This window comes from Homarus americanus, unplaced genomic scaffold (genome assembly GCF_018991925.1).
Source record: "Homarus americanus isolate GMGI-L3 unplaced genomic scaffold, GMGI_Hamer_2.0 scaffold48088, whole genome shotgun sequence".
NCBI lineage: Eukaryota > Metazoa > Arthropoda > Malacostraca > Decapoda > Nephropidae > Homarus > Homarus americanus.
This window is the reverse complement of record NW_024719965.1, coordinates 1,158,088-1,169,693: the sequence shown is the minus strand read 5'-3', so window position 1 is coordinate 1,169,693 and position 11,606 is coordinate 1,158,088. Positions and strand designations below refer to the sequence as shown.

The 11,606-nt window shown below is 43.7% G+C and overlaps 1 protein-coding gene across 1 annotated transcript in view; it reads right to left on the bottom strand.

Moving 5' to 3' along the window:
- Positions 1-9,632: 9,632 nt before the first annotated feature.
- The window catches only part of LOC121860350, a 60,984-nt gene continuing 59,010 nt past the window's right edge, over positions 9,633-11,606 (bottom strand). The window contains exon 16 of the mRNA XM_042357444.1: positions 9,633-9,926. Coding sequence (XP_042213378.1) covers positions 9,753-9,926 — 174 coding nt within the window. The 3' untranslated portion in view covers positions 9,633-9,752. The remainder of the gene's footprint in view (positions 9,927-11,606) is intronic.

Genomic DNA, 11,606 nt, shown 5'->3' with positions numbered 1-11,606 from the left:
AAGAGATCCAGCCAGGGTTGCCACCCCAGCCCTAAACAAATGTACCCCACCCCTAGCATAAAGGTCCCCTCTGCCATAAAAGTTGTCCCAGTTGTCTACGAATGGGACTGATAATGACTTGCAATATCTGTCAAGGCAGCCGTTGACACCAACTGCCCTTGACAACCATTCACTGCCAACTCTCCTTCTCGGCAGGACACCACATATGATAGGGATCCCTCCCTTAGTCATAATACGATTTATAGCTGTCTTGAACTTATCAAGAAGCTCTTCACTCCTTCACCGGCCAATATCATTGCCTCCTGCACTGAGACAGATAATGGGTTTGTTCCCATTACCAGACAAGATATTGTCTATCCTGTCAACTATATCCCCCACCCCAGCTCCTGGCAAACACACCCTCATCCTATTTTTATTTTTACCACAAAAAGCTCTATCCAGGTACCGTACCTGGGAATCGCTAACAATTAGGGTTTTCGTACCTTCCTTGTCAGCCTTGTCCCTGAACTATGCTAACGTCCAATTCGTCTATCAAAGGACTAAAAGAGTTTTTACACTTAGTTGTTGTCATATCCTTGGTGTCTTTTCTCACCACCATTTTGGTCGTTCCTCTCCTCACAACCTTCCATTTGCCTCAGTTTTCGTCAGACACGGGGTTTCCTTGTCTCGTGTCTTCTTCCTTCATCCTCGCTATCACTTCCTTTAATTTCAAGTTTTCTTCCTTGACCTTCTCTAACTCAGCCCTCAGAAGGGCACAGCCCTGTTCACCTGGCTAAGTGGCGCGCCAAATCACAGCCGGCTGGTGCAGCACCTGTGGACGAGACAACCCTCCACCAACAGTTGGTCGAGGCGTTTCACCAAACGGCAGAAGAGGCTATTCCAAAAACAAACCTAAATCAAGACAGTACAAGGATTACTGGTACTACTGTCCCAGGGTGAAAGAACTCAACCACAGAGTGAACATGGCCCAAAGAAACTACAGAAGACATCCCACGGACACAAACAGACATCTCCTGCGAGACATAGTCAAGGATACCAGGGAAGAGAAGGAAGAAATCAAAAGTGTAAGCTGGCTCAATTGGTGCTCCGAACTGAATGCACACACCTCCCTCGGCAAAATGTGGGCCCAGATCCGAAGGGCATCTGGGAAGGCAACACCACCACCACCAACCCATCCCAACCCAGAAGAGGAAGCCGAGAGACTTGCAAAACTGTTCTCCTACCGAGCAGCAACGAAAAACCTCCCGAGACATGCGGAGGAGACACACCGGCGTCTGCGACAGACCAGACTCTAATTGATTGAAGAGGCCTGCAATGGCGAAAATGACACCGACAGACCCTTCAACCAGCAAGAACTCCAGAAGTCGATAAAACGAAGCAAGGACACAGCACCAGGGGCCGACAGGATAACTTACTTCATGCTCTCCCTTGCCTGAGAAGCCGGGCACGAGGCTTTGCTAGAAGTCATCAATGCTTCGTGGATAGCACAGAGACTTCCACCGGAATGGAAGAAGGTAGATATACAGCCAATTCCGAAGCCCAGAGAATCAGACAAACCAAGACCCATCTCCCTCCTCAGCTGCATAGCGAAGACGGGAGAAAGAATGGCTCTCAACAGACTCAAGTGGAAAATCAGCAGCCCACACCCTCACATTTTTGCTTACACCGAGAACAACGGCACAAGCACCAACATTGCTGAAATACTCAGCACAGTGGACAATAAACCAGCTTTGGTGGTCTTCCTCGACTTGGAGAAGGCCTTCGAACTCGCAAATCCACTGGCCACTAAAATGACGATCGCCGAAAAAGGCGTCAAAGGAAGGTTGCTGGGATGGATCCAGAACTACCTTACACAGAGAGAAGCAAGAGTACGCTTTCAGGGGGCAACGTCAAGCTACAGGGTCCACGAAAACGAAACCCCACAAGGAGTCATCCTCAGTCTAACGCTGTTCAATGCCCTGATGAAAAATCTAGTCAGACTTCCTTTCAGACAAACAGCCAAGCTCCTCTGCTATGCTGACGACTTACAGCTCAAAGTAAGAGGAGCAAACACACTAGTCAATACGCAACATGCACTCCAACTTATAGAAGAGGAGTGCAACAGACTTGGACTCAAGATAAATCCAGCCAAGTCGAAAGCGATGGCCATCTGCACAGACACACCAGACATGATGCTCTCCATTCAAAACACGCCGGTAGTCTGGACCAACACCCACCAGTGTCTTGGAATGTGGTTCGACCAGAAACTCACTTTCAAGCCGCAACTCGAGAATCTCAGGCACAGGACGAAGAGCAGACACAACATAATGAGGTCGCTCACCAGCACAACCACAGGAGCGAACATACACATGCTCAAAGCCTACTACACGGCCGCCATCAGATCGCTGGTTTTTTACGGTGTTATGAGTTGGGGATTTAGAATATAGTTAAAAGTCTACCCAGATCCCAACAGGCAACAATAATAAAGAAACAAAGACAATCGGACTATAAAAGGGTAGACAAAGGATGCGAGTTTTTGTTGTGTATAATAAAGTACCATACATTCCTTAACAAAATATTCAGCTTTCTATAATTTACCCTAACCATACTTAACCTAAACATTAACAGTATATACATATTTATACAACATAAAACAATCGTGAAGCAAGGTGGAGGTGGGAGGCAATATAAGATTACAAATACTTAAGTGCGGAGCTGAGATGGCTGACGAGTAAGGTTGAGTATTGTAGAAGACGTAGGTAGTCACTGTGCAGTAGGTTTCCAGGATAGGTGATCCTGTGGTCACTTCCCAGAGTGAACTGAACTCTCCTCGAATTGGAGCTGACGAAGAAGACTTTGAGGAGGTGACGCAACAACCAGGATATGGAGAAGGGAAACCCCGGAGTGGTAACTAAGAGTAGTCATAATCGGGTTTCGTCCCTAGATGGCGTTGCTTATGGTGCTGGGTAGGTAGATCAGGACAATAGATGGCGTGGTTCGTAGTGCTGGGTTGGTAGATCATGACAATTGGTGGCGTGGTTCGTAACACAGTGCTCCAGCGTTCATTGGACTGAGAGAAGACCAGATAACTAAGCTTGAAGTTATCCAAAATAATGCTCTCAGGACCATGCTCGGAGTACCCATGTGGACCAGAATTTGCAATTTGCAAATGGAAACCGAACTACCACCCCTGGCAGTACGAGTCAAGCAGGTGACAGCCGGTCTTCTCACCAAAATCTGTAGAGCAGATAAGCCCACAGCTGCCAAAACGCAGATAGTGCCTCCCTCCACCTTGACCACAGAGTGCGAGGGGCCACCCTAGTCGCACGAGGCAAGTGGTCATAGGGCACCTGCAAGCAGAAACACCCAAGACATACGAGACAGTGACTATGTAGTTCCACCACCATGGAGCCCTCCACCAGCCATATTCAAAATCACCGAACTAGGTGATAGCAAAGCCAACCTCAGAAGGAGGACCTCAAAAACAACTCAGGAAGCCATAGCCACCGAGACACCGGCTGATGCAGCATCATACTTCACAGACGGCTCGGTGGACCCAAACTATCATAGATCCGGAGCGGCCTTCTACACCCAAGGTCAGACCCTCCTATGGAGACTTTCTAATGACTGCTCCACCCTACAAACAGAGTTGGTAGCAATCTCAAGGCCCTACAACACGCTGCAACACAACACAACAAGTCCATCATAATTCACGGACTCGAAAACGGCCATGCAGGCGCTGCAACACAGTCAACCAGAGACAACGTCCATCATCAACCTCGATCCTCGCACAGCTACAGGATTTCCAAGACAAATCGCCCAGTCGTCTTACACTGGATTCCCAGTCATGTAGGGATCGGAGGAAATGACATGGCAGACAAAGCAGCCAAGGCAGCCACACGTTCAAGAAGCGTACACATTCAAGTTCAGCAAGCGTGCAACAGATCAAGAATCACCTCAGAAAGACTACCAAGCCCCACATCCAAAAGAGCTTCCTTGACACATTCAACGCTGGTTCCCAATCAGCCAAATGGTACCTGGTGGCTACAAAGGGAACCACCATTCGCGCACAAGAAAACACCAAGACAAACCCAAGTTAGCCTTCATCGACTACGACTAGGGTACAAGTGCACCTGGCAGACAATCGGAAATGTCGTCGGGAATGCACCTACTGTCATGAGCCAGCAGCCAACCCACTGGAACACTATCTCCTCGACTGCGAAGTCACACAAGGTCTCAGAAACAGAATTCGAAGCTTCCGAAGAACACACAACACCAGCGGCCACTCTAACACGAAAGGCCCAAACAAACCACATTCACCACCTTCTCCGGGTCATCACACGATACCCACCACCCAGATGGCTTAAGTATCCTCCCCAGCAAGTGCGGACCCCAGTTCGAGGGGCGCACCACTCCAGAACGACCACGTCAAGAGTGGGGGTTGGTGGTTAGTGTTCACTGACCGAGGTCCGCTCGCACATGGAAACCTGCAGTATCCTTTCATATCTGTAGGTAGGACAACCTCCATCCCAAATCTCAAATCCGGTCCGGCTGCTCCAAGAGCTCCAGCCGGAACCTGCAAAGGCCCGTGTCGGACTGCGGTCTGACATTCTCAACCTTCATACTCGCTATCACTTCCTTTAATTTCAAGTTTTCTTCTTTGACCTTCACTAACTCGGCCAGTAGCTCGGCTCTCAGAAGGGCACAGCCCTGTTCACAAGTAGCACTAGCCATGTGACAATTAATCCCAGGGAGCTAAGTGTGTAATTGGTAATTTTTGTCCAGTGTATATTTTCAGCCTTTTGGCTGCAGAACTTTTACAATAAACCGTTAATTATTTATTATTATTGTTATTATAATTATTAACCACACACACGTATATATATATATATATATATATATATATATATATATATATATATATATATATATATATATATATATATATATATATATATATATATATATATTTCATTAGCCCAATAGCACGCGGACTTCTACATACAAGCAACACCTCAACCCGCCAGGATTCGAACCCACGGCCCACTAGCCCATGACTGTGACCGTGAACACTAACCGCTGGACCACCAGGAACTAGTATCCTGGTGGTCCAGCGGTTAGCGTTCCCCGGTCACAGTCATGGGCTAGGGGGCCGTGGGTTCGAATCCTGGCGGATTGAGGTGTTGATTATATATATATATATATATATATATATATAACGTTCATGATCTCCGATCTCCAGGCAAGCAGATATTACACAATTCTTTCGATGTTTCTTATTCTCCATCTCCACATTTAATATTTGGAAATCTGACCAGCATCGTATTTAAGGGTGGCTTATGAGTCTTTTAAGAACAAAGTAAACAGGTTTTAATTGTCTTTTTAAGCTTAATTTATCTGTTCCTTTATGTCTGCTTGAGTTACTTTCTGTTCTATTCTATAATGGGTTTTTTCACGCAGGACTTTTAGGTCCACGTGAAGATTTGCCCCAGCTTATGTCACCTGATGATTAAACACCCTAACACTACCTGGGGGGTTAGGTTAGGTTAAGTTAGATTAGGATAAGTTAGGCGAGAGAAGGTGATGTTAGATGAGGATAGGTAATGTTGGTGTTTGGGTGGTTATCTTAAGGTGAAACAAACTGGAGAGTGCTCATCTTGAGAAGTCTCGTCTTTTGTATATTAGAAATGACAATGAGTAGCAACATTACTAAGCAGCCACTAGAACGACTGGTTTCGAACCTTAAGGCGAAGGACCACAGTCCAGCACCCAACACAAGGTCTTAAGCAAGGTATCTACCGTATCTTCATACCTTGGTCTCAAGCACCACCCCCCGGGAACTTCGGAAGGGACACATCCTTATCCTACCGGAAGATGAGACAAGTTCTGGCCAGGCCTATCCCAACGACCCAAGGTTAATGAAGGAAATTATTTAATTATCACGTCAGGAAAACAACCTCATTAAGATTTCTTCATGAAGGCAATAAGTTGCGTAAGATTTGGTTATCATTTGTTTACCTGATCTACCGCGCACACACACACATGGACACTCCCTCTGTATATCACACTCACACACACACACACACGCACGCAATAACCACACTTTTTTTTATTCACATTCTGTACACTGTAGCCAAAAATTCACAAAACACAACGAAGAATAAAACTGTTTAAAATATTGTCAGCTAGATGTGCGTGTGGACGACGACCACCGACCACCTTGTGGCTTGGGGAAGGTTGAGGGTAAACCACCGCAGAAGCCAATCAATAGGTGGTGTTGCTTCCTCCCGGGGATGTGATGGAAAGCCTGCCAGAATGAACAGTGACATGTCTAGCAAGAATTGCCTCCCATCACATCGACTCGCTGATGACAATTACCTATACACATTGTAATGGTCTCATTGCGGAGTAGCATAATGTGGTTTTTGGCTTCAGAGGCTTCATACTAGACAGAACTATAATTTAACGTCTTTGTAGTTATGTTGTGAAGCACTCACCGCCAGTACGCTTACGCAACTCCCCCGATCCTCCCCACCTAAAGCGTTTGCATAACTGCGCGCATAAACACAATTGGAGTCCACAATATCCACATAGCTATAAATTCCCCCTGTATAGGACATAGTTCTACTTTCCATGTTCTCAATCTAGAAAACTTATTTGCAGCAATTAGTCGCCCTGATTGTTATTCATTGTGATTTAATGCATGGTTGATTCTCCGTTGTTTGTTGATTGGTAATAACTTGCATTTTGTATTCTTCCTTTAAAAAACGAATATGATTAAGACTATCTTATTCACAACACAATTAAGTTTTTCTGTCTCTGATTTACGGAGAAACACACAAGTTTCCGCAGTACAGTAGTTCAGCCGTTCCTGTCTTCAGGTAGTGGATCAGTAAGTGCTCCAGCCTCACTGGCATGGGATTCTGCCAGCTGACAATATTAGCCTGCCAGGAGGATCTCTTGTTGGTAGTTGCTTATTTTACAGGTAACTCAATCAGTAGATATTTCAAATTCACTTTTTGAGAAGTGATCCCAGACATTTGCCTAATCTTCTCGAAAGAAGTCTCGCCACTCCTGTTCCTTGAACAATTTGGGTGGCAATTATTCATTTAATTTGCCTTTCAATCTCAAATAATTGATCAAGGTTATTCGTTTACCTTTAGAGGTGGAGACCATCTGTGAATAACTTATTTAGCTGATGTTTTTATCTTAGTATTTTTTGATACAGCAGAATATTGTGGTTGTCAACATTGGCCCGATTATTGCATCTTAGAAGATAATAAGTTTTATATCATCGTTTTTGGTAGATTATGTTACTTTATAATGAGAGGCTCGGGACGTCCTTTAAGACATGATTAGTCAGGTGTAACTGTGCGTGAGACTCAGCGAAGACGTCACCAACAGCATGACAACGGTGGTGGTGTCAACCTCAACAAGTTTCAGTAAGGTCCTCGCTCCTGTACAATTACTTGAGTAACAAGGTGGTGTTATAATGATCAACAAGAGCCTTACCACCATGACAACAAATAATCGTGGCGCCGATGGTGGTACAGGAACCAGTCTGAGACAAGGACATGCAGTGAACCTCAGGAGCTGTGCATGCGGAAGACCTTACTACAGGACCCACCCAACAGCCCTTGGTACTACCAAAATGTACCTGTCACTTCCGTCTGGTGGGGTGATAAATATAATTACCATCGAGTACGAGAAAAGTGACTCCGTCGCACCGCAGCTTGTACTTTCAACTGAAGGTCGCCACCTTCTTTGGCAATCGGGATACTGTACAGTATAAATTATTGTTTTGATGTCCATGAAAGCTTAACACCACAGTATCACAGTCAATATAACAAGGCCACTCATTAATTTGAAGAGTTCGGTGCTGACAGAGGTACAGGACTGAATTTGAGAGAAGTTGTTAAAATATTTAGTAAGGAATTCATACAGGTACGAGCTCGTCTCTATCTGGTAATCTATTCTCGTCATTTTAAGCTTTGAAAGATTTGTCCCTTGCCTTTGGTTCTATTTTAACTTTATCGTGTTCTTATAATATGTACTTTATAGTGAGGAGGTTAACCTAGCCACCAACTGATATTTAGTAAAAGGTTTTTTCCATATTAAGATAATATTACCACAAGCAGTAATGAATAGGATACCCCTTCAACAAATATTATGTTCAGTGGAGTAAGTCATGTCATGTTTAGTGGGCGTGCCTGCCCGTATATAGCGTATTTAGTTAGTGATGTTACCTACACAAGAAATAGTAATGGTGTTGTGTGGCAGTAGGGAAGGACTTGTTTGTATAAAACCCCTGACGCAGCAACACGTCTCAGCCAAGGCAGGGCCTGATACTTTTACTTTACTTTTATCCTCTTCACCACTGATCGGATCGCTAGCCGTCCGGGCGATCGGTCACGTCTCTGTTACGCACTGTTGGCAAATACTGGGCATGCACCGGCTCCTGAATATACCTGTACCCGCTCCAGTGTTGGTCAAGTCTTGTCTTGAAAGAGCTCGCACTCGGTGCCGTCACAACACTTTCTGGTAGATTGTTCCAAGAGTTTACAACTTTCACTCCGAAAAAATTTGCCCTCACACTTTTCTGGACTTGCGGCTTCTTCAATCTTGAGCTGTGTCCCCTTGAGGGGCGAGCATCCGCCAGCTCCATGTAAGGACACTCGACTGAGTAGTGCCCCCTGAGATGCTTATATACCTCAACTAGCTCCCCCCTTGCCCGTCTGTAGTATAAGCTAGGAAAGTTCAGGCGCTCCAATCTCTCAGGGTAGCTGAAGTGCCGAAGTGCAGGCACCAGTCTGGTGGCCCTCCTTTGAACATTTTCAACTAACTGACAGTCCCTAGCATATCTCGGGGACCAGACGGGGTGACAGTACTTCAGATGGGAAGCACTTCACTCCTGAAGATCGTTACGAGGGACGGACCGTCTAGATATATGAACGACCTTCTTATAAGACCCAATAATTTATTTGCCTGATTTACCTTCTTCTCGCAATGGCCCGAGAACTTCAGCTCATTGTCAACATACACACCTAGGTCCTTCTCACATTCGGTCTCAAATAGTGCAGTTTCTTCATCCCGTTGGGACATATGATACGCCTCCTGGCACCCTCGTTCGTCCAGTGTTGCCGTCCGAGACAGGTTGGCTTGTTTTTCTGTATTTTTTATTTATTTTTTACTGTTATATATAGCCTCAAATCAGTGTGCAATAATCCAAATGCATAAAAAGAAGTGTAACTAACAACTTGAGTTGATTTAAGGTAAATTCTGTGAGGTTTTACAGCTATCTTAAAGACTAAATGACATCACTATGATTAAATTTACTACCTGTATAAGTGTTATCAAAGTACTTGCAATTCATCAAAAATTCTGATAAAGTTGCACCAGAGTCTGCAGGACGGTTCACAGAGATGGAAACTGTTAAGTACTTTCCTGGTTGCAAGGATACTGATGTTGGCAGTGAAGATGATGGATATGCTAAGCATTCTAAAAACCGACACCAAGAGTTTGCTGAAGAATTTTAGACGTATCTTAACCCAAACCTTTCTATAAAATATTGTTGTGATGCAGCCATAATACATAAGCCTGATGCCTGCATCCAGTACCTGGTAATCAATTAAATAGGTGAGAAAAAACAAGTATGGTACTATAATAACTTTTGGATGGAACCTGCTCACAATTTTGTCTTTACTCCCAAATAGCTTTCATACAATGCTTAGCACATTAACCTCTCCTTAAAATAACAGAATATACACAATGTATTAGACAGCATTGTCACAACGATGACTGGCAAGTTTTACATTTCTGCCATACACTGTTTTCACTTGCTCTGTACCAAACTGTCCATATATGAAGATGTTCGAAGAGGGGAAGCCAAGCGACCGTAGGGAATAAAGGCACGATATGCTCATAGTTGGGCCGCCACACATCACAATCTGTGGAACACATTTGTCGAATTGTCATTTGGTAAGAGAAGAACTCGTGAAGTTGTCTACATACAATATGAAATGTTAACTCATAAATGCTTAAATTAACCCTCTTTACCATTAATTGACAGCTAAGGATTCACCAGTTCCCTCTTCACCCGATATGCGCAGCAAATTGAAAGCAAGGAACATGAAACTTCCATAGATGATGGCTGCCATTAACGGATTCTGTTATCCAAGTGTTGATCTAATACTACCTAGCACAGGGGTTCTCAACCAGGGGGGAATTTCCCCCCTCAGGTTTTCAGGGGGGGGGAAACTGATACTAATATGGAAAAAATAAAGGATTTTCAGTATTATATGCATATTATTTGGAATGCACTTTTTGAGGCAGACAATCTTGGAAAGGAGGGGGGAATGACATTCTGACATATGGTGAAAGGGGTGCATGGGCAAACAAGGTTGAGAACCACTGACAGCTGGTGCAATCATTCACTCATAGTTTAACTATCTTTCAATCTTTGAGCACCAAATTTCTAACACATTGTTAGTACTTACCAATGTTTTACTAAATAAACATTAGCTCAATTAGTCAGAAATGAACCCATTACAAATATTACTCTACTGAGAAGCCGTTCTATTTTTAATAAATACTGAGCTAAATTAATACAGTATACTGTACTGTCTTTATTTAGTTTCTTAAATTTAGAATACATATCAAAAGCTGGATCAATTTATTTTAAATAATTAAAAACTCATTATTGATTCAGCAGCAATAGAGGGGTGAAGTTTAAAAATCATTCTTATGTCAGAATAGATGAACAAGTGACCTATGGAAGATGACCCACCACCAAGTGCCCTTGGTCAGAGCTTGTCAATGCCCATAAAGTGTGCATTGTTTTATGACAATCATTTGTTGTAAGCAATGATACAATGCCACCTTATCACCTCAAAACTGGTAACCTGCAAGAGATAATTGTGAAAACACCAAATTTAAGCTCTTTTAAGACCAAATATTACCAAAATTGGCACACGTTCAAATGCATTCAACATCTTGTACATGTCCAGTACTTGTCAGCAAAACAAAACATAGAATGGACCAACTGTCTGACCATCTGCTAAGATAAAGAGTGGCAAAAAGGATAAACAAATACATTAATTAGTATTAAGATCCATATTCATTATTGAGGAATTCAAGTAATCATACTGTAAGTCTTCGGAGTCTAGAACGCATTTGTTTCAAAACCCACCAAACAGCATTGTGAAATCATGCTTCAACCCAACTCTCCTTCCTGAATTAGAACTTTAATCTAGGGAGGAGGAGGAATCCAAGACCTCATTCATCTCCATAGTCATAAGAAGGGATTTCATTACATTAACTCTCCATTTATGGTCCATTAACCCCTTGAATGACATGTGAGACCCAAGTGGATGCCTGATGAAGCCACAGGTTTGGAATATTGTCAGGGCCCTCCTTTTCTAAGTGTGAATTATAAACTCTTAGAAAAATCTACCAGAGCGTTGTGACAGCACCGAGTGTGAGCTCATTCAAGACCAGACGTGACCATCACTGGCGGAGGTACAGATACATTCTGGAGCCAGTACATGGCCAATACTTGTCAACAGTGTGTAAAACATGTGACTGACTACTCAAGCGGCTAATTAGCAAATTAGTGGCAAGGACAATGA